Source organism: Papilio machaon, chromosome 26 (assembly GCF_912999745.1).
Source record: "Papilio machaon chromosome 26, ilPapMach1.1, whole genome shotgun sequence".
Classification (NCBI taxonomy): domain Eukaryota; kingdom Metazoa; phylum Arthropoda; class Insecta; order Lepidoptera; family Papilionidae; genus Papilio; species Papilio machaon.
The window spans coordinates 4,924,302-4,948,035 of NC_060011.1; the positions used below are offsets into that span (position 1 = coordinate 4,924,302).

Sequence of the window (23,734 nt, forward strand, 5' to 3'; positions counted from 1 at the left end):
TTAAAAACAAGGTAAGTAATCAAATCATTACCTCATACTTAAATGTCAAATAACCGTGATTCACAATTCTAAGAAAATATCTTATCTTTTATTTTAAGTTTATATACAGCATTGTTAGACGAGCTGCTGTTCCTTATCTCCGGCTGGTTGACTATCAAACGTGGTTTAATATTTTGTCACTTAATTACAAAAACTGCCTTTTTTCCTCAATAGATGTCGGTATGATCGAGTTACTTTGTACGTCGATGGGTCCTATGTTTATGGATCAAAGTAACAAATTCATGATTTTTAGTTTTTTATGTTAAAAGCTACCTCTTTGTTTAGTTAACAACATGCACTGAACAAAATACACATTTACAGGTGTACATTTTTGGTGAAGTAAAAGGCACTATGCGGCCTATTTTCCTATATGGTTGTAACTTTGAGAGCCTCTCCTGTAAAGTTGTCAATGTAATAAAGTGACAAGCCAATGCTCGTTTCCTCTGCATTCAAGTGCTGTTCTTTGAGGTTATGTTTTTTAAATTGTGACTGGTATTTTATAATTTTATAGTCTGACTATTATAAAATTAAAAATGCTTTTGAAAAGCGAATAAAGGTTAACACACATTACTCCACTCCTCGTCCAAACGGTATCTCTCCGCCAGGCCACATACCGTGACATACACTGGCCACCGCATAAAATTCTTAACAATAACGACGTATAATTTTTTTGCAGATGACAGCAGAAAACCCACCGTTGGCGCCATCTACGTTGAGCTTTCAGTTTTTCTCCCCAATCATGAGAAAGAAATTTACGAAACATATTAACATCTTGGTTGAACGTCAAAGCCCACCGTACGTCAAAATTAACTTCGTACTCGAAGTTTCTTAGTTACTTTTAGGCCCGACAGAGGCGCTGCAAAAACTCATACTTTGAACACTCCGTTAGGGTGCCAAAATTTTTCTGCAAAGACCATCAATACTTTCATTCGAAAACTCTTTTTACTACTATAAACTTTGTTAACATATGTCTGTAGTGTTTATAAGTATTATTTACTAGGTGTCGCCCGCGACTCCGTCCGCGTGGGATTAAAAAAAAATAATTAGTAGCCTATGTGTTCTTCCAAACTGTACTCTACATCTATACAAAATATTGAGATATATGCAGCCGTTCCGGAGATACCTTCTAACAAACATCCATTCATATAAACTTTTGCAATTATAATATTAGTAAGAAACATTATTTAAATTGGAGCAAATATAAATATATTTATAATTAATAATAATCATGGTAATAGAATTTACTATTGAACCGAGATGTAATCATAAAATTTGAATTGACGTCATCCATGCGGGCGGGTTGTAAACGTTTTCCTTATCATGTAAACCTTTTCAGCAGTGATTGTAGTCGCCCGCTATTCTCTTATCAGCATTTGATGTGTTAATGAAGCATTTAAAACAATTAATAGCTCCGCAAATGTTTCACACGACGCGTAAATGTCACCCGCTTACCGCGTCTTGGCGGGAAAACTGACAGAACGTCAGTTTTAATTTCAATTCGAGTTTTTTTTTTTTGGAAAAGTTAAGAGTTTTGGTGCTTTTCGTTTTAAGTAAATAGTAAGTTTTGTTTATAAAATTGTTACTAACGAGTTTTACATCAGTTAATCAAGGTAAAAAAATAAATTAACTACATTAAAAATAATAGAAATAGTTGATTGCACTTTGATGATATTATTTTTTAACCGTGGTAGACGCCAGCAACAACAACATTCGTTGCACGATTTGGCCAGCTCGCCTGGTGAAATACCACAAACACACAGAAGACAGGCGTTAAGTGGAAGTAATTCTGCGTTTTGTCTGATGACAAATCTGTCTTCTGTGTGGTGCCGGAGGCCTATTTTTAGTCCTCTTTCCCTTCCCACTCTTTTCTTATAAGGAAGGGATGGGAAGGGGATGTGGATTTGATGGAGGAGGAGATGCATAGGAAGGTTAAATATTTTCTTTTTGTGCGTCTCCTCCTTCGTCGATTGGGGGTAGGCAACGCATCTGTAATGGCGAATGTCTATGGGCAACGGTCGCTTCGCCATTTCGGCGAATTATGTGGCCGCTTGCTCGTTTGCCACCTTGTAATATATAAAAAAAACTTTATTTTTAATTTTATAGCTTGCTTTTCAAAATTAAACTAGTCTATGGAGCGTTATTTTTGTGTCTCTATTGTATAACCAACCTATTTGTAGTTATTATAACTGACTGATTTATATTCTTAAATACTTTTTTAATAATCGTTTAAAACAATTCGTCCAACTGTGTCAGTAAACATCGGTATGTTAATGACCTAGCGCACAAGTAAAGTATTTGTGCTAATATGACGAACATGTACCTACTTATCAAGATTTAAAACTAGCTCACTATTGTAATAAATAACTCAGTACATCTCAACTTGGGTTAAAAAATGAATTTCAGAAAATAATCATGCCAAAGATAACACGAGAGATTTTAATTTAACTACTGTACTATTTTGTCTTTCTAGTTTCTTAACACGGGAATTACAAGTGCTAAGTATGCCAACTTAGGACCTAAATGTTGTTTAAAAATGTATAAAAAATACATTTTTAATTACCAGAAATAAATATAGCTTTACCTATCCCCGATACTGATCATATTTAAGAAATAAAAAAGAAAATAAAAACCAAATCAAAATCGAAAAATTATCCTACGAAAAACTAAATTTTTGGTCAATTGCAATAGATATATCAGTGTGCGTGCGCGCACACATAAAAACGCTTATACATAATAATAGTTTCGGCACATTTTCTTTTCATAAAAAGCCACAATGACATTTACTTACTCCCCGCTAGGATTGCCAAGTCGCCAAACCTACTAGCCGGACAGACCTGCCAGTTTGGCCGGACATTTGCATAGAAAGGTGTGACACCCTATATTATTTAGGATTTTGTCTCAGTATTAATAGGTACACTCTCGTTTGGGAAATGTAAGAAGCCTAACAAAAGCCGGACAACCGTTTATTTTGGCTGGACACGCAATCAAAAAGCCTTCCTATGTCCGGCTTTATTCGGACGTCTTGCAACACTACTTCCCGCCCATTTATTTCAACTACGTCCTAGAGATATTCATTAACAAAAAGACTCTTAATATTTTATTTGTAAAAAGTAATGTGCCCATGATATTACAGGATTTTTTAATTTAAATTTTTAAATAAATTTACCACTGTTGAGTAAAAAACAAATAATTACTACATATTTAAAATTCTCTACTAGTACATTTTAAACACATAAATCAAATAATTTTTATTTCCATAGATATATGTAAATACAAAGAATTGAATTTGTAAGCTAATAATACACTGATTTGGGAAATTAAAAACAAAATAAACGCTTTCTAACTCTTATCAAAGCAAGTATAATAATATCATTAGATTAGTATTTTAATCGGTTGATTGATACTGATCAGTGTAGATTTCTTAAAAAAAATATTTATTTTTTTATTCAGTCACTTTTAAGACTTATCGGGTGGTTATCCCTAAAGGTGCCTCTTTAAACAGTTAAGTTTCATATTCGACAATTATCTGTCTTGTGTATTTCTTTTTATGTTTGTCCTGTCTATATTTAGTTATTTCTATCCAAAATAGTCCAAGGCAAGCTTCTGACATATGTAGTTGTTTTATAAAATAACTAGCTGTCGCCCAAGACTCCGTCGGCGCGGAAATAAAAAAAACTTAATTACCTATGTGTTCTTTCAAACTATGTTCTACATCTGTGCCAAATTTCATCAAGATCCGTGGAGCCGTTCCGGAGATACCTTCAAACATCCATCCATCTAAACATTCGCACTTATCATATTAGTAAGATGTGAATGTTTAGATGGATGGATGGATGTTTGTTAGAAGGTATCTCGAAAACGGCTCAACATATCGAGATAAAACCATAGTCTGAAAGAACACATAGGCTACTTTTGATCCTGGAATTAGTTACGGTTTCCGTTGGAAACGTTTATATTTCATAAAATAAATAAAAAGAAACTTATAAAATTACTCATTTTTCAGATGATATTAACAACGTTATGTTTTCTACTTGCTGTTATAAATTACGGCTGGGCGCAAAATCCTAATTGTGATTTTACACAAAATGTAAGTGTGAAGTAAATTTTCATAATTCTATTTAAAAAAATATAATAAAATTTACAATTTATTGTAATTTATATTTTTTTTATCTGAAAAATAAAAACCAGTCAGTGGCAGTGAAGGTGTTAATTTTCTTTATTTGCTACATCTCCTACATATAAATCTTATAACAGGTGCAAGCAAACCGCGTGTACTACGTGTACAGTCCGGGCTATCCCCGCAACTACACACCGGGGGTACAGTGCCGGTGGATCGGTATCTGCCCCGCTGGGTACAACTGCAGACTCGACTGCCCCGAAGTTAATCTGCCCCAGGTAAATTATGGATAACTGGATATTCCAGAATAGAATACAAATCTACAGATATTTGAGTCTGAAAATACAAATTGCTCTCAATGGAGCGACAAAATCTCCTTGTGCAAAAAATGCAGCAAAATTCACACTACCGAAGCCCAAGTACAAAAATATGTTTTCATCTCTCTCTCTCTCAAAGGAAAAAACAGATATAGCAATATTATTTGTTAATGTATTAGGCCTATTTGTAGAGCAACATGTGTTCAATGGACCGCCTGCTGATATCAAGAACTGGAGACCCTCAGCTGTCTTCTTCAGAGTACTACTGCGGTCGAGGAACTCTCAGCGTCACTTCAGTCGCACAGAGATTGTCAATCGGTAGGTTATTTATCATCATACTATCTTTATCCTGCGACTCCGTACGCGAAACATAAAAAACTTCATCCTACGTTCTTCATCTGTGCCAAATTTCATCAAGATCCGTTTAGCCGATCTGCATATACCTTTGAAACATCCATCCATCCATTTAAACTGTCGCATTTATAATATTAGTGAGATTGAAATCTCATATTGTTATTGAATCCATTAACATACGTAGAAATTGTATTTCGCAAATAACTGACCGGATCCAATATTAAATTTATCTTTTAAATTAAAAACATGTCAACAAATAAAATTATTAATTGCTTGATTTTCTTTATGATTATGCCGCTTTATTAATCTGTAATTAAAATCGCGATTAATTTGGTTTATTCCAAACGATAACAATTTTATAAAAATCACTTGATAAGAGATTATAAACGTTAAATAGTTACATATAAAATAATAAAAGTGGTCCGGAAATAACGATTGAAAGATTACAAATAAAATAATCCGGATTGTATACAAAAAGTCTCTTTAAAGATTTCAATTTTATATTTATTAAATTTATACTTATCCACTTTACTCTAGGACTTAATCGACAACCGTGCGGTTTTCGCGTAGCTTTCTACCGCGTACCGCCGCGTTGTGGAATGGTCTGTCCTCGGCGGTATTTCCAAACCGCTACGACTTAGGGTCCTTCAAGAAGCGAGCGTATCATCTTCTCAAAGGCCGGCAACGCATCTGCGATTCCTCTGGTATTGCAGATGTCCATGGGCGTCGATGAACACCTTGGTGTTCCCGCTGCTCGTTTGCCCCCTTCTCTTATAAAAAAAAAAAATATAAATCCAAACGAGAATTTAACACCTAATAAATTTTATTATTTCTATAAATAGGTTTGATATCGTCGTACTATAGTCCTGGAGGACGTTTCTACTGTCAGCTGACAGCACAGCGAGCCGCGGTAACACCTACACCTTGCCGCTGCGGGTACAAGAAGTCGGTAAGATGACCAAACATGATCCTACGACGAACTGCAGTTTAAATGTAACCATACACTTGGGTACCTCGACTAAAATTGATGACCTGTAAATCAGCGCACGGTTCAAACGTGTGAAGTAGATCAATGAACCGGCTGGCAGCTCATTACAATTTGTACCTGCATAGAGCTATAATTTGCATTTTCAGCTGAGAACTGTCATCAGGTAGCTAACAGCTTATCTGCTCACATAGTTATAGTACATCATGATGAGCTGTTACCTGATAATTTAGTTGTTGAGCTGCAGCTCAACAGTGCAATCGTATGTGACCCTAAATTTTTGAACCGTTTTAGAGCTGATTTAAACACATCTACTTAGAACTCGGCAATTATACAACAGCATCTTCTTATCTCCATCCTATGATAAATCTAAGCCCTGCTCTACTAGTTTCTAATTTAAATCTAGTCCAGGTCTAGACTTAACACAGATCCGACTTCCAGAACCGTATAGTGGGAGGTCAGGAAACAGGCGTGAACGAGTTCCCCATGATGGCTGGTGTGGTGTATGCTGACATCAGACAGATTAAATGCGGAGGAGTCATCATCAGCGCCCGGCATGTGCTGACAGCAGCTCACTGCGTCATCAGAAGAACTGTCAATGATATTGCTGTTGTTGTCGGAGAACATGACGTTAATACTGGTGGGTAATAACAAGTACTAGAAGTTAAAGTCCCTGAATTTGTTATCTCTATTGAGGAATTAAGGTATCATTTATCTTCAACTAGCTTTTACCCGCGACTCCGTCCGCGCGGAATAAAAAATAGAAAACGGGGTAAAAACTATCCTATGTCCGTTTCCTGGTTCTAAGCTACCTGCCCACCAATTTTCAGTCAAATCGATTCAGCCGTTCTTGAGTTATAAATAGTGTAACTAACACGACTTTCTTTTATATATATAGATAAGTATACGTAATTATTGCTAGATGTCTATGCTAACAGCTAACAGCTGAAATGTTAGTTGAATGTGAACGGTTGAATTATAATTGTAAAAGACATTTGAAATCATACTACAGCTACACTACACTTGTTTACTTAATGATAAGACGAAGCCTGTGATACATTTGCTACATTCCAGGAGACTCGCCAGCCACGCAGGGCTTCAGGGTCGTTGACATCAGGATACATCCGTTATACAATTTGTAAGTTTATATCATTGTAGAATTTATTTTCTTTCATTCATTCAAAAATTATGTGTTTCTTTCAATAAATAACTTTATTTCTTTGATTCAATTAAATATTTATCTGTCTCGCTTATTGAATATAGTTTACTTTTATTGTTCATTTAAATAATAGTTGTCGCCCGCGACTATGTTCGATTAAAGTTAAAAAAGTCAAACTAGTAGACTATCCATCCATCCATCCATTCAGCCTCGTTTCGCCCACTACTGGGCATAGGCCTCCCCCAAAGATCGCCACAATGATAGGTTCTGTGCAACCCGCATCCATGGTACTCCCGCAACCTTGACCAGATCATCATCGGTCCATCTTGCGGGGGGCCTGCCCATGCTGCGTCGACCTGTACGTGGCCGCCATTCCAGTACTTTGCGGCCTCATCGGCCGTCCGTGCAGTAGACTATGTGTTCTTCTAAATCTAAACTATGATCTATACCAAAATTCAGCGAGTTACGTTGAGCCGTTTTCAAGATACATTCTAACAAATATAAATTCATTTAAACATTCGCATTTATAATATTAGTAAAATATATCCATGTCGTTTACTATTATCGCTTCCATTCATTATAGTAGTGTGTTTCTTTCGTTTATGAATGTTGACTATTATATTTGCAGGTCAAACTACGACAACGATATAGCAATTCTCACTCTGCAGCAGGACATAGTGTTCAGCGACCGCGTGGGTCCTGTCTGTCTGCCATTCAAGTTCATAAATAATAATTTTGCTGGAGACAAAGTTACCGTTCTAGGTACTATCTTTTAATATTTTATAATTTACAGTTAAATTGTTTCATCGTTTGCTTTATTTTGCTTAATTATACAACAAAATTTCGAAGATGTCAAACGTACTCTTTGTTTTGAGAAAACTATGTTTCGGCTTAGATCTTCTCGATGGCATTGCAGCGCCCTCAATTGAAACATATAAGTTTTTTTATATATTAATTTAATATTCACAATATATTGTACTTACTACTAGATCTAAGATTAACACTTTAAGTATCAAAGTGGCATTTTTCTAAAAAAAAAGTGTAATAAGTTCTTAGAAGTGTCATAGAACAATTTTGACTGAGATTATATTGAGAACGTACAAACTTGTAACTTTTTTTTCGTAGTGCAATATTATTTATGTTATAAGTGACATGCCAGAAATATTGAATCGCGTGTCAATAATCGCATCACAATATTCGAATATGAAAAACGCAAGGCATGTCAGGACTACACCGAATTGTAATTAGTAATTTCTGCTCTTCTGGATTAAGGACGAGTCGTCTTATAGTTACACGTATATTGGTACAGGTTGGGGCACGCTGTTCCCCGGCGGGCCGACCTCCAACGTGCTGCAGAAGGTGGACCTGGATGTGATCAGTCAGACGACCTGCCGCCGCTCCGAGCCTCTGCTCACACCACGACAGATGTGCACTTACACGCCCGGCAAGGACTCTTGTCAGGTATCAAAAACTATACTAACTGACTGAGCCCATAAAGAGTTATTGGAAGTAGGGCCTTATCCTAGTACCATTCTCCTAGAGTAAGAGCCTCTCCTAGTATTTATCAAACGAAATAAGTTAAAACTATTTATTTATAAAGTGTGTCGGTAGCTCAGGGGTTAAGCACTTGACTTGCAATCTGCAGGTCCTGGGTTCGAATCTCGTCATGTACCAATGTATTTTTCGATTTACATATGTACATTTATCCGACGTTCTTACAATGAAGGAAAACATCGTGACGCTGCACATATCTGAGAAGAAATTCAATGATATGTGTGAAGTCAGTCCGTACTTGGTCAGCGTTAACTATGTCCTAGTCACCCCTAACTTGGAGTAGGCTCCGAGGCCGTATAGTGAGCTGATGATTTATAAAGATGTTTGTTCTCAGGATGACTCCGGTGGTCCTCTCCTATACACAGACCCGTCTAACGGTCTTCTATACGGCGTTGGTCTCGTCAGTTACGGCACTTTCTGTGCGTCAGGCTCTCCCGCTGTCAACACACGTGTCACCTTATTCTTGGACTGGATCGTTGCAACCACACAGGCTGATTTCTGCAGGATATAATAGATTATTATTAAAGGAATTCATAAAAATTGACCATTTCTTTCTATCCCTACTTTTTCCCTTTTCCTTATACAAACTTATTTCATTTATTTACTAGCTGTCGCCCGAGACTCCGTCGACGCGGAAATAAAAAAAAACTTTACTATGGGACTATGCTCTACATGTGTGACAAATTTCATCAAGATTTGTTCAGCCGTTCCGGAGATATCTTCAAACATACATCCATCCATTTAAACATTCGCATTTATAATATTAGTAAGAAGTCAGATAAATAGAAGAGTTGAATTTTATCAGACATTTGTTCCGCTATTGGACAATAGATGGCGCTATAAAGGAAAAACGTTCCCGAGCGAGGAAGGGCAGCGACGAGCGCCTGGTAACGGCTATTGATTTTCTTGATACCGCCCACAGACCGACTGCGCGTTAAACATCCCCAGCCCCCAGACGACACTATCGTTTCAACTCTCAACATCATTTCTTATTAGATATTTTATTTATAACAACAATTATATTAGAAAATGTAGTTAACTTCACATTTAGTGTTACAAGAATGTGTTTTAATTTGTCGTGTTTTAATCTTTTTGTTTTTAAACAATAAATTAATTTGTTAGAAAATGGAAGTGAATATAAAGATATTACATGACGCCGGAAGGTAGTGATCAGATAATGCCTAAACGCATTCCCTTTCATATCGTTTACGCAACAAGTAAGTATTCTAAATATAAATATTTAGTTATAATTATTTTTATTGTTTTTAAATACTAAGCTTTAATATTTTTATCAAGTAAAAGCTGATAAATAATAGATGTTTACAACCTAGACTTACTTATTAGAAGACAAAGTAAAACCTTCCAAATAAATATTTTCAAACAGCCAGTTAATTTAAAAAATACACAGGTACTTAACCAGTATTAAATTTAATATCAATAAATAATAGGCAGTATTTTATAAAACAAGTATTTTTGTACTCTTTTATAATTTCAATATTTAGGCAAATATAATTTTTCTTCTTCCAAAAAAAGCTTCCTGTAAATATATGCCGCGTGGATATGGTAAAAAATAAAAGGAAAAAAGGAAATGTGTACAAATATAAGTATGTAAAAGAAAGGTAGGCTAGCATCGTGTAAAATAAATATAAGATAAAGAAGTACGTTCTCTCTGTGAATAATTTAATACCAAGGTTATTGATTTGATTCTTGGTGTTTAAAGAGGCCGTAATTCGAAAGTTTTATTGATACAATTTTTTGAGGTTAATCTTAAAAAACACGAGTTTCGAAACCGTGAATTAATTCAGAATTTCAATGAGACTATTTGGAGCGAAGCCAGAATAATATAAAGTTGTTTACAGGAATAGGCTGTACTCTTATAGTACTTGACTTGATTTAATGTCCTATGTCCCCGTAGTGGGGCAGAGGGCGTCCAAAGTGCGCCGCCAGCTCGCTAATTATAGCGAAGAAGTAATCGAAATGTTTTCTATATATGATATTTCCTGAGACAGATATAAGGTCGAACCTCTATAAGCGAGAGTCATTGTCCGGACTCGACGGACGACGGCCGTAAGCGTGAAACTCGGGTTAGAAAGAAACCTCTAAAAGTGAGAAGAATATTGCGCTCCATTGGACTCTCGCTTATTCATTGACAGTTAGACAAACTATGTGTCTAGGAGTAAAGTGCCGTGGCATGGTATCAAGGGCACCAAAATTCTAACGTTTCTAAAAGTCTACAACGACGACATATCGTTAAGTTATCTTTTACATTTTGCGTCTCGACACCTAATCCAATTCCGAGGATTGTTGTTTTTCATTTTAAGTAGAACTATTAAAGGAAACCTTAATCCTCTAAATTCTAAATTCTTAAGACAAGTTATGTTATACATTTGTGGAAATAAGACAAGGCTATTGAGTCGTAACAGCAAGCGTAAAGATAAGAAATGTTTGTCTTTGGACAAAAGATATAGTTGGATATAAAGATAAAAGATTCATAATGCTGAGAACGGAGCCAGACAGTCTAGCCGCCGTGTCTCGATCGATTCGCTTGAATAATTCAATAGCTATGTTCAATAGGTTTGTTTCGGTCGTGGCTAGTTCTGTTCTAGCTACCGATGTTTAATTGATCATTTTAGTTCCAATAATCTTATTTCTATCATAAATAACAAATGTTTTGTTTTGTTTCATTGTAAGTATTTTTTTGGAACGAAGTTCCTTATCGCGCGTTGTGAAAGGGGGCTAGACGGAAAAAAATTCTTATAAAAAGTTGTCACGACACTTTTTGCTATATCGCCATGGCAACGACGTGACAATATATAACAAAAATTCATAGAAATAAAATGTACTTCTTGTGAAGACTTAAGTTTTTTATTCATAGAATAAACATTGGTTCCTTCACTAATTAATCGAAAGGATCTTCGTTCCATCCGGGTGTCCCTTGACACCTCTCAAGTTTTTTTTTTATTATTTTATGTCTGTTCAACTGATTTTGATATCTGTTAAACTTTTTCACTTTTTTTTTAGTTGGATGGAATAAGTTAAAAATACTTGAAAAGTTATTTAAGTCATATCTTCGAATACTTGAATTTCTACTAAAGAAATGATAATCTTGACTATCATATCTCCGAATACTTGAATTCCGACTAAACAAATGATAATAAATTTTCATTTGCAAATTTTTGATTAATTTTTAACTTTTCAACTTCCTTTTGCCGCATTGCAGTCAATCTGTTTATGTACAAAGTTAGGTGCAGACGGCGAGTCGAGCACTTTAATTGAAGTCGGCAATCATCACAGAAACGTAAACCATGCAATTAAAACTTCATTCTTTCATTACATGCGATTGAGTACGAAATGAATGTTTTTTTAGAGGAAGCAGGCAAATGTTCCCGTTAAATAAGAATTTACAAAGTATCTTTTGATAATTTCCTCATTAATAAATACAGAAAAGCACTATCAGAGTGCATTACTTAGATAGGTTCACAAATTTGGAGTATATCAACCAAAATAAAATAATAAGATTATATTGTACATAGCATTAGTGGAAATAAAGAAACAAATAACTACCAATACACTTTCTGGATTGAAAAAATTTTGATAGGCATCAAACTTTGTAACAGTCTATTACGAATGGGCATAATTTGATCGTCCGTTATTCGTTCGATTTTAAATTCATACCGTCGCAGACAGGCTGGGTCCGCGGAAGTGTCGGTACGGTCTAATTTGAATTATAAAATATCAAACGACGTACAGTTAGATCCATTTCTCCTCGTTGGTGTCAATATTCACACTTTTACGTACTTCTTACTTGGTTATAATGTGTTAGGTGAGGACAGCTGCTACCCGGCATGCGAGCTGAACGCGCAAGGCCCGGCGGCGCGCGGCTGGCGAAGTGCTGGCGCACCACCGCACGAATTGCTGCTGCGCCTCGCCAGCGTGACCAGCGTACACAAGCTTCAGCTACTGGCGCACCATCAGCTCATACGTATATAAACACAATATATCATAACTTCTGACATTAATCTCTATTGTAATACGCAGATAGCAATATATTGCTCTTCATCAACATTGTGCCAAAAATTTCGTTTTTTTTTCAAAAGAATTGATAGCGTAAGTCACTTGTTTTTGGTCAAAAGCGACAGTCTAATGTAAAATTCAATGTGTGAAATATTCAAAAGATGAAACGCACAATATTAATGTTGTTATTGTTTCTAATGTCCAGCTGCATGTGTGGAAGTGCTGGTGTCAGGTGGGCTGGTTTCGGAAGGCGCGGCGACACCGTGCGGGGCCACCTACACAAGCGTCGGCCGCGTAACGCTCGCCAGGCCTGCGCCACAAGCACGCACCAGGGAGCTCAGGTACTATAGGGAGAGACAGTGAGACAGATTAAATCACCGAGGCACACTTAACAGAGTTGATTAATGGTCTCGTTTATGTGGATTTAATACGTCAGTTAGTATGCCAAAATTATTTTCCTTTATAGATCCGCTGCCCTTCCAGAACCTACCATCGCGCGTTTCGTGAAACTCCGCCTGTCAGGTCCACATCCACCAGCGAACGACAACGATCAGGTAGGCCATGATATTTATTTATTGGCGCGAAGGAACAAACGAATATTTAATGATTTTTTTTTCACCTCAGTGTTTTCGATTGTGGTACTGAACTTGTACTACTTACCTATAACAGGTGGCTCTTATGGCAGTGAATGTCCTCGGTATTGAAATAGATGACGAAGGTAAAACAACTCCAGCCACACCCAAATCCGAGCCAACGTACTCTCCGTATGACGATCTAGCCTTTGTTATGTACGTCGATAACGAGATAGCTGATCTGGTCAGAAATCTTGATGAGAAGAAGAAAAATGCCGTAGCTGGTGAGTGTAGAATTAAAATGTGAACATTAGTTTACGAATCTGTTAAAAGTTAAAAATGCTATACTAATTTAGGAGAATGTAGCTACTTAATAATAAAAAAATCAAAGAAACGTACAGAAATACAATATTAGAAAAAGAGTACGAAAGAAGAGGAATTAACTTCTGGCACATACACTCACTAGACGAAATGCGAAAATAATTTTACTTGATACGTATCTTCTTTGTGGTCGTGGTATTCCACATGTTGCTTTATCTTCAGAGGAACGTTTCGAGTACGCCAGACGTCTGAAGTCCGCGTCATCGGCGCTGGCAGCCGCAGGAATTAGAATAGGTCGCTGGAGGCTGAGAAAACGCACCGCTGCAGCTCGGGATGACTTCGAACTGGCGCGCAGAATGAGGGACAGGATTGCTGATGCCTTAGTCGGAGTTAAAGAGGATCCCCAGCTTTGTAGGCTCTTTGAAGAGGATGGTGTTAGTAGATCGATTAGATTGCTAATATTAGTATAGATTTACCTATTAAACGGCCAAAATCAATATCAGATTCTTTTGTATTTATAATTAAAAAATCATTGATAAATAATTGACTCCATTCCTTGCCCTTATAATTCTAGTAATTTGCTTTGCATCCTATAGTTGTTTGAAATAAAGTTTTAATTAAATCATGTACCTCTTTCTTATTCACTTATTAATCGTTCTTTATTTACATTCTCCAGCCAGACTCTCGTAACGACTCGTCAATGCCCCAGGCATACGACTTCTCACACCACCTGTCACCTTCAGTGGCAGCGGGCACACTCAGCCTAGACATACCCTCCCCTGTGCCACCCGTAGACAACGACACTGAGCCCGTCATGCAGGAGTTTGTTAACGGTGTGGAAGACGAAGATATTAATGTTCCTAGTGTGAGTATACTTTAATGTTCTAGGCAACGTTTATTTGAAATAGTATAGTCCCACAAACTTCTCTAAACTTCAAAAGCGGCCCTCTGACGATAAAAAAAACAATTCTGTCACAAGATCCACAAATCAGAATCCAGTAAAATCAAATAGTTATATAAGTTTTTTAAAAGAAGTAATTGTCCAAGGACTTAGTTAAAAAGTATGAAAATAACGCTGGGCTATTTCTATGTTAATAGTACTAAAACGCTTCACAGAATTTCTTTTGAAGATTAATTTGCTTTTTTCAGTCACCCGTAAAAATAATTCAAGAAGAGATACAGTTAGTCGCACAACCTCCTCCTGCACCAATAGAAGATAAGTTAGAAATACAGAAGAAAGAAGAAGAAGAATTAAGAAAAGAGACTGATAGCCCACGTAGAAGTATCACTCCTAATGCTGCTAATGGTAATTTCTTTTAACACATTTTAGAAAGTGAACTAGAAGGAAACACCGCTTTATGTTTTCGTAGCTAAGATTTATCAAAAGCCTATTAAGAAAAAAAAAACTTTTTATAAATATTAAGGTATAATTTAAAGTATTTTTTTCTCAATTTCAAAGGTACGTTAGTAAGACGTAGAAATAAGAGCGCGGGTCCGAGGTCCACGTTCGAGGCTTACGAGGAACGTTTGCTGCCCGCACTACGACAGTGAGTTTGGACTACAACTATTTTGGCTATAAAATATTTTACCAGAAAACCTAGATAATTAGATAGATAGATAGATAAAGCCTTTATTCACTGACAGTTACACTTTACAATATTTATAACTTACATTCTAAGAATACTTTACACATAGAATTTGTATAACAATATTTGGACAGTTTTAGTATTCCGCATCCAGTTGCGTGTCAGGATGTCCTTCGACATAGGCCTCCCCTAGTTTCTTCCACACCTCTCTATCGCGCGCTAATCTTCTCCATCCTTTTGGGAGGTCATCTTCCCATCTTTTTATTTGTCGTCCTCTTTGCCTTTTCCCTTCTCTGGGATACCAATCTATGATGTCTTTAGTCCATTTTCTTTTGTTTGTCCTAATGATATTGCCCTGTCCAATTCCACTTAATTTTTTTAATTTTTTTGGAGACGTCGTTTACCTTTGTTTTTTTTCTTATTGTTACATTTCTCCATCTGTCTTGTAGCTTTATATTAAGCATGCTTCGTTCCATATGCCGTTGACAGTTTGCAAGTTTTAAGTTGTTTTTGACTGTGGAAGGCCAAGTTTGACATCCGTATGTAAGGCATGGGAGAACGCATGTATTATATATTTTGGTTTTGATTGATATCGGCATAGACCTGTTTTTAACGATTTCTTTCAGAGACCAATAGCGTTTCCAGGCATTACTTATTCTTCTGTCTATTTCTTTTGAGTATTGATTTTTTGTCGATATAATTTGCCTTAGATATATGTATTCTTCAACATATTCTATTATTTCATGTCTTAGTTCTATGTTCTCTTTTTCTGCGTTTGTCATTAATTTTGTCTTCATTGGATTCATAGATAAGCCTGCTTTTCTGCTTTCGTGGTCTAGTTGTTGCAGCATCGTTTTTAGTGTCTCTGATGTCTCAGCAAATAGGACTATGTCGTCTGCGAATCTAAGATGGTTCAATTTCGTTCCGTTAATGTTTATGCCAAACATGTCCCAGTTGATGTTTTGGAATATGTTTTCGAGTACAGCAGTAAATATTTTAGGTCTCCTTGTTTTACTCCTCTTTCGATTTTAAATTCTTCTCCGAAACCGCTCAAGTTGTATTTTTGCTGTTGAATTTTTATATATTTCTTTTATAATGTTTATGTATTTGTCCTCTATACCTTGACTAATTAGCGTCTTCCAGATGTAACTATGACTCAGGGAATCGAAGGCCTTACCGTAATCGACGAATGCTAAGTAGTAGTTCTGGCCATATTCGTTACATTTCTCTATGATCTGTTTTACAACATGGATATGGTCTATAGTAGAATAGTCGGAGCGAAAACCTGCCTGTTCTCTAGGTTGGTTAGCTTCTAGGGTTTGGGATATTCTTCCAAGAATGACTTTTGAGAACACTTTGTATATATTTGACATAAGGGATATTGGTCTATAATTGTTGATGTCCCTTTTGTCCCCTTTTTTATGTAGCAGGATTATGGTAGACTTTGTCCATTGAACGGGAATTTGCTTATTGTTTATAATCTCGTTGAATAGGGAGGTTAAGACTTTGATGATCGCGGGTGATGTGTTTTTTAGTAATTCGTTTGAAATTTTATCATCTCCAAGCGCTTTGTCATTTTTTTGCGTTCGGATCGCTATAGCAACTTCAGCTTCTAAAATTCTTGGTATTTCTTCTTTGTCATCATTATCATCATTCTTTTCGCTCGCCGATATTGTTTCGCTTCTCTTTGTGTACAGTTGCTTGTAGAATTCTGTTGCAGCTTTGGTAAAAAATATTTTACCAGAAAACCTACAGAATTACATAGTTATATTCTGTATCCGTTCCATGTTTAGTGTACTATATTATGACGAATATTGCAGAAATAAAAGATAATTATTAATCCTGTAGTGATAGTTTATATTCTGTATCTAAATACAGAATATCATAAATACAGTTTCATATTTCAATTAGAAACTTCCTTATTTAACTGTTTTTAAATTAGTGATCTACGAAATAATCAGCGAATATCTGGGCTCTAACTTAACACATCCAAACATAACCTAACATAATAAAACTCAATCCACGTGAAGTATGTCTGACAGTTCTCACACCAACGAGTTCCTGCGGGAAGCGAGAGAGGCGCGAGAGGAAGAAGGCAGCGCAGGCAGCGCGCCCCCGCGACACACACACCGCCTCACTGAGCGAGAGAGAAAACAAGCTGCCTTGCCCATTATTATATTCGGCTATCCACTGGTAAAAACTAAATAACTTTAATTAAACTAATCCACTGTAAATCATGTTAAGTACTTAGTCATAATATCTTTCTCAGGTTGAAAAATTCTATTCAAAGAACTATCTAGACAAAGAAGAAGGATTGGCACGTCTGCGTGCAGAACTAACCGCGCCATCTGATGGCAGTAGTAAGACGTCGCCAAATAAAACTGCGCGTGCGGCCGCTACTCTGTTACAGAGGGCGCTGAGAGACAAAGTCTTCTCTGTCTACAGTCTGGCCAATGAAGTCGTTATTGCACTGTTTAAAGAATTTGTTCCAGATAGGTAATGTGTAAAGATTTTACTTATATAAATAAGATTGTACCACGTCTCTTAATTATTATTGCATTTATAACAAACCCAAGTAGCAAATTATGGACATTACTTGTGGAAATACTGGAGCCAAAAGTCAAATTCATTCGTCATTATACAGATTTGGACCGTTGAGCTGTGGCTCAACAAATAAATTTACAGCTCAGGTCATCGCGATGTACCATAACTCTGTGAGCTGATGAGTTGCAAGCTGATTTGCGAGTTTGTTCAATGATCTTCCACACATGTGAATCATGCGCTGTTCTGCAGGTCATCAATTTTAGTTGTCTTACCCTTAACTAGTATAGACTTAGGAAGTGTTACAGGGTGTGTGCAGCAGAGGTGGGTCGCTGTATCGACAAATTACTGCCGGAGCTGCTACGCGCTTGTGGCGACCCCGCACCCCGCGTGCACTCCACCGCGCAGCACACTGTGCTCACAGTCGCCGAGTGCCCGCAAGTCAGGTACACTTTATCCCTTCACTGACGGAAACGTTCAATTTCAAACTCGTAGTACATCCAAATTAGATATTGTATAAGGATTCGCTGCACATTCTAAATGAAAGCCGCGATTAATAGCCTGTAACTGGCACACTTGCATGCAAGCTACTTGCAACGCTAACTGGCATGCCTGTCACTGGAATGCAAGTGGATGGCACGACATTTAATTTTGTGGACGGAGACGCTACTAAAGCGAACTTCGAATGTTGTTGTCTTGAAAGTAACGGGCATGCAAGTAACTTGCAAATATATCCACATTGCATCTGTGACAAGCACGTGCCAGTAACATGAATGCCAGCTAATGATACATTTTACAGACATTATCTGTAATTAGTATTATATCGCAGCGCCTCGCGTAGCAAAATGGTTAAAGGTACGGATTTCCGATCACGTGGTTGAATGTTCGAATCACGCAATTGAACTATTCACGTAATCTTTATCCAAACAAAAGCCTTGAATTTACTTGGAATATTACATAAAATGTTAGTAAAACAAAATAAAAATAAAAATTATAACCAATTTTAGAGGGTGCATTACTCTGTAAGAAAGTGAGATAGAAAAGAAGAGCCAGGGGGAGCTAACGTGATTTCCTTATTTTTTAAGTCGTATAACACCAGTCTTATGAACAAGATAATAGAAAGAAAAGGCAAGAATTATTAGCGACATTCACTCTCGTTTTATTTATTTTTACACGTGTACAATCCCACAGGAGTTTGCACATCATCCCGCAGCAGCTAGTACGGCCTGTGGCGGCGTCTATGCATCCACGTCTCGCGCTCTCCCGCCTGCAGATCCTCGAACAACTCATCCTTAGCCACGGGATATCTACAGACAAGAACAGGTGAGTTTAACAGAGATAAAGAAAACATCTAATTTCTACTTATTACGTTAGCAAAATAGACCCTTAGTTTATTATCATGTTTCGTCACATTATGCTCTTTCGTTTGAATTTTGATCAAATAAAAGGCTTTTTTTATAATGTAAATGAAAATAAACAATAATTTAGAGTAAAAAATGTAATGTTATATAGACAAAGCTGGCATTTAATTATTATTTGGCCACGATTGTGGAAGGAGGAAAAAAGAAAATTTCAGGGGACACCCGGATTTGAACCGGGGGCCTATCGATCTGCAGTCGATTGCTCTACCACTGAGCTATATCCCCGTTATATCAATATTATAAATTAAACCATTAGATCAGAATTTTATTCACAAAACAAGTGATAACGTTGGCTGTGAAATAACACGTAGGCGACTTTATCTAGTTATGGAAAGTTGAATCATTATTACTCATACTTTGATTTATATTAACTTCTCTAAAAGCAAAACATTAGCCATTAGAAGAACATTTGTCAGCTTTTGTTAACTTAATTTATTTCAGTAACCACGAAAAAATTCAAATATAGTATAACACCTTTGATTTTTTTACTGCAGTGTAAGATGATATGCTGTTTTTCAGAGGGGTATGTTTTATGCATACTCTGCGCCCCGGGAGGGACAGTGTAGTTACGTCATATTCTCTCCCCGATAGGGAGCATACCCAGCAAATGCGTTCTGCAGTAACCCCTGCGTTCCTGCAACGCATGATGGCGAGGCCACTGGCACGCTTTCTCTTTCGTCCGCGACAAAAATGAAATTAGGACATGAATTTGTTGAAAAACGGCAACAAATATTATTATTTACAACTACTAAGTTGAAAGCCATCTGTTAAAGGTTTCCTGATGTCCGGTGTCCGGACGTTGATGAGCCCGAAACTAGCTGATCCTACACCAGACTAAAAAACGCGATTTTAGCCGTTCTTACTTTATTGTTAAATCATTTTCCAGTGGTCTAACAGTCCGTCGTCTCGCGGAGTGCGGCGCGGCGGGTGCTCAACACGCAGCGGGCTCGGTGCGCGCGGCGGCAGAGCGGATACTGCTCGCGGCGTATACGCGGTCGCCACGCGTTGTGCGCGCACAGCTGCCCCCCGACGACGCGGTCACACGTCGGAATCTCATCTATAGGCATCTCTTCCAGCAGTTTGATAGGATTGACATGCAGGTCGGCTGTAGACCAATTATAAAAACAAATATTGAATAGAAAATCTGAAACTACAATGCATATATCATTTGTAACAGAAAATGCTCAACCAAGCACCTACAGAAGAGCAACTTCTCAACGGTACGGACCAGTCTGTGGCCGACGTCAGCCACGAAACAGCAAGTGTTACTCAATCCACTCGCTCGAGCACAACCGCCTCCGGGATGACGCCATCCGGCATGACGTCGTCCCTAATGACGTCATCAATCGGCGCCTCATCGTACAGCCTCAAGTCGAGTGCCAGCGGCGCGACGCTAGCTCCGTCCAGCTTAAGCGGCAGTTTGACTACATCACGGACAAAGAGTAGTCTGAAGAAATCGCCTACTAAAAAATACACACCTAGTCGAACTGCAAAAGACTTTTCAAATTATCCGGGTTATAATAAGCTCAGATTGGACAGCGCTGTTAGTCCGAAACACTCACCCAGATCCTCAACAGTCGGCAATGAAAAGGTATTTGTCTTTGACTAGTATGACCTTAGTTGTCAAATTGTACTATGATTTTAAGTATAAAGACATCGTGTAAAAATAGACTCCCGCAACATCGACCATATCAATTCGTCTTGTACAAGGTCCATTATTATTTGCTCCCATTTATCTTTTTTCAGGTACATTTCCAAGAAAATCAATCCGAAGAAGTGATATATCGTCGAACAAATCGTAACACCGAGAACCGCCACTCTATGATCCATTACGACCACGATCCTTCGAAACCGGAGCTAAAAGAAAGACCGGTCACAGTCTATGAACCTCTACACATCGACTATCGGGATTCCCCGACCATAGGTTCACCAAAGACAACCAAAAACGATAGAAGTCTGGACTCTTTACCTATGGATTCTCCACAAATGTCTAGGAATGATATGAGATCGGATTCAGATTGCAGGAGTCTAGATTCTCCGAAGATCAAAGCGGAGTTCTTTAGAGATAATGGATTGGATTCCCCAAAGTTAGTCGCTGGGTTTAGGAATTTACATTTGGAAGAGAGCAGTCAAATGGACGAAAGTGGTTATTACAGTCCAGGTATGAATTCACTAAGAAATTTCACTGACCTTTTTGAAAATCTTCAAGATTTTGACATGATAAACTTCCGGAATAACGAAAGAGTTGTAGTTAATGAAAAGTCTCCTACTGTTTATTTTATTGTCTTCTTACTAGTGAGTATGTTTATTACAGGAAGAAGACAGCAGATGATCAACGAGCCTCAATACGAGGACTACGAGGGAGTCGGCGTTAACGCCAGCAATGAGACCACGCCGGAGCCTGTCTGCAAGTTAGAATCTATCAATATTTTTGTGGTATACGATAGTCTATTATCACGTCATAAAAATGATGTTATAGATAACGGGAGTGAAACATTTCTTAATCAGTTTTCGTGTTCATCTTCCTTCTTCGTGTTGCAGTACAACGTGTACGTGGTGCGGGCGACGAGTGCGCGCTGCGGCGCTGGAGGCGCACTACTGGCGGCGTTGTGTGCTGCTGGCGCGCTGTCCGCACTGCCGCTTGGCACTGGAGGCTCGCGGACTGCACCCACATCTCTTAGGTGAACCTTCCAACGTAATTTTTTAATAGTATAAGACGGCAATCTAAGAAGCGGCCGCTTTACTTTTCTAAAATAGCTAACTGACCTCTGCGTATCTTAAATGGACAGACTCGTGTAGAACCTACCATTGAAAGATGTAGCTAGATCTGCTCCGAACATGGTGCCATAGTTTAGAGGTTACCGGTGTAGAGTTTACGTCTAAAACTTTTTAATCTTTATTAATACGTACAGTTAAGTATTGGAAGCAGTTATCGGAGTCCGTTATGATGGGTGACTTCAAACATAGAGTATTTAGTACATTAACACGCACCATCGTTAGACCACATCACTGTTTTGACTGGGGTCGTGGTAAAACTAGTGTATTTGTTTCGTTACAGAAGAATGTTCTCTGAGCGAAGGACTGTGGAAGGCGTGCCAGAAGTGCGGCGCTGCGCTGCGCACTGACGAGAGTGAATACCACGCCAACTGTATACGTAAGTCCTAATTTATGTTTAAACTTTCTCAAGATAATATTAATTAAAACGGCTACACTCATGTTACGAGGCTTCACGAGAATCCGGCCCAGTAATCACTCTTCTTGAAATGGGCCTCGCCAAAGGGTCTGGAAGTAGGAATCAACACCGGGCTATATTTTTCTGCACCGCAGTTTAAGCATTTAATAATTATATTTGAATACTGTTTATTGTAATATGCGACATAAATAATGATTATTTGAATCATTATATCAGAAAACGTAGATATTTTTATGCACAGGAATCTAATTATGTATAAACAAGCAGTGAATTTTATAAAGCGTTTGCTGTTTTTATTTTTCCTTTCGAAAAAAAATCTATTAGCAGCAAAGTCGTTGTATTTTAAACAATGTTGAATTTTGTCCTAAGCTTGAGTTCGTTCAATATTGCGTAAACAAAGCCCGTTTTAGCGTAAATAAATTTTTTAATTTCAATTGAGGTAAACATAATGAAATGATATGATTTATAAAATGCCGCTTCTTAAAGATTCTTTAGTAATTAAAAACTTGTTTCTTACTAATTTATCTAGCACTGGGCTTGGATGAATGGAAGTGTCCCTATTGCTTAACAAATGTACTCGCGCGGGACCTCCCCTGGCAGCGCCATCTCATGCAGTGCCCGCGAAACCCGAGACTAACGCCAACTTAGCTCATATCTATAGATAAGTATTGTTACATTTATTTTTCATATTTCGTACCTTGTATTATTGGTTATTTATTTACTTACAAAAATATAGGTATGCATTTTATAGAAAAGAAGTGTACACAACTAGGGAGGAAAAGAAATGTTGCGAATTTCGGCCTTATTGATAACAGCCATTTTGCACAGTCAATTAAGAGAAATGGCAAAGAAAAGAAATATTTGCAGTATCTATTATTTATTATAATCAAATGAATTTGAGAAAAAAGTTGGGTATTAAGTATTTATTTAGATTAATATGTGATTTTGTGAAATACAGTGTGAAACATTTTTAAATAACTTTAATGTTAATTTATATTCAAATATTAAATTTTGACTCACATTTTTACTTAATTTTCAAAGTTAAAAAGTTATAACGTACATAACCAGGTTTTCTAAAGTTTAATTTTGTTTTTATTTTGTTTAAAAGTATTTCAAATTTTTCTATGAAGACTTTTATTTAGATTGTATTTTCAATTACTAGATGTAGTGTAGTAAAATATTTTTTCGTTATTTTGTTGTAGCATGTAGCGTTACTTTCATAGAGGTATTACGTGTTAGTAATTCCTCTAAGGTTACTATTTCTTGTTGTCATTTAATTATAGGCTTTTGAAATCAGTGTTACAGTGTAATCATCTTATATTACGTATCAAATCCATGTTTCTTTATGTCTCGTAAACTATCAAAAGAATAATTAACAATATAAATAATTATTGGCGTCTTACACTCCCTCCAAAAATCTGCAAAGCTACGAAACAAACATTTGTTTTAGCATTATCTTTGAATAATAACATTTTACAAAATAGGAATAACAAACAACTGTCCATTGGATTTATTTTATTTGAAAAAAATAAAGCACAGCTTTTTGGTCCGTGGTTCGACC

At 37.0% G+C, this 23,734-nt stretch overlaps 2 protein-coding genes and 1 non-coding gene across 4 annotated transcripts; 2 read left to right on the forward strand and 1 right to left on the reverse strand.

The window, feature by feature from the left end:
- Window positions 1-1,562: 1,562 nt before the first annotated feature.
- On the forward strand, window positions 1,563-9,049 carry LOC106711913 (venom serine protease). 2 transcript variants are annotated; one of them, XM_045684461.1, is made up of 10 exons: window positions 1,563-1,649; window positions 4,043-4,126; window positions 4,294-4,434; window positions 4,665-4,791; window positions 5,670-5,776; window positions 6,254-6,452; window positions 6,887-6,950; window positions 7,600-7,733; window positions 8,281-8,432; window positions 8,860-9,049. In XM_045684461.1, the coding sequence occupies exons 2-10, from the start codon at window positions 4,043-4,045 to the stop codon at window positions 9,034-9,036; spliced, it is 1,185 nt and encodes a 394-aa protein (XP_045540417.1). In that variant the 5' UTR covers window positions 1,563-1,649; the 3' UTR covers window positions 9,037-9,049. The 2 variants fall into 2 exon arrangements, with proteins under 2 accessions (XP_045540417.1, XP_045540418.1); XM_045684462.1 differs by lacking the exon at window positions 1,563-1,649 and adding an exon at window positions 3,493-3,540.
- Window positions 9,050-9,596: 547 nt separating this feature from the next.
- On the forward strand, window positions 9,597-22,847 carry LOC106711912 (centrosomal protein of 104 kDa). Its single transcript, XM_045684471.1, has 20 exons — window positions 9,597-9,742; window positions 12,349-12,507; window positions 12,745-12,880; window positions 13,006-13,093; window positions 13,209-13,395; window positions 13,655-13,866; window positions 14,109-14,297; window positions 14,582-14,738; window positions 14,892-14,979; window positions 17,061-17,211; window positions 17,288-17,514; window positions 17,868-18,005; window positions 18,751-18,882; window positions 19,867-20,080; window positions 20,158-20,571; window positions 20,727-21,141; window positions 21,295-21,391; window positions 21,522-21,661; window positions 22,039-22,134; window positions 22,703-22,847. Exons 1-20 carry the CDS (start codon window positions 9,676-9,678, stop codon window positions 22,819-22,821), a joined length of 3,426 nt encoding a protein of 1,141 aa, XP_045540427.1. The 5' UTR covers window positions 9,597-9,675; the 3' UTR covers window positions 22,822-22,847.
- Window positions 19,134-19,205, reverse strand: Trnac-gca. The gene has a single exon. It is a non-coding gene; the product is annotated as a tRNA-Cys (tRNA).
- Window positions 22,848-23,734: the final 887 nt, after the last annotated feature.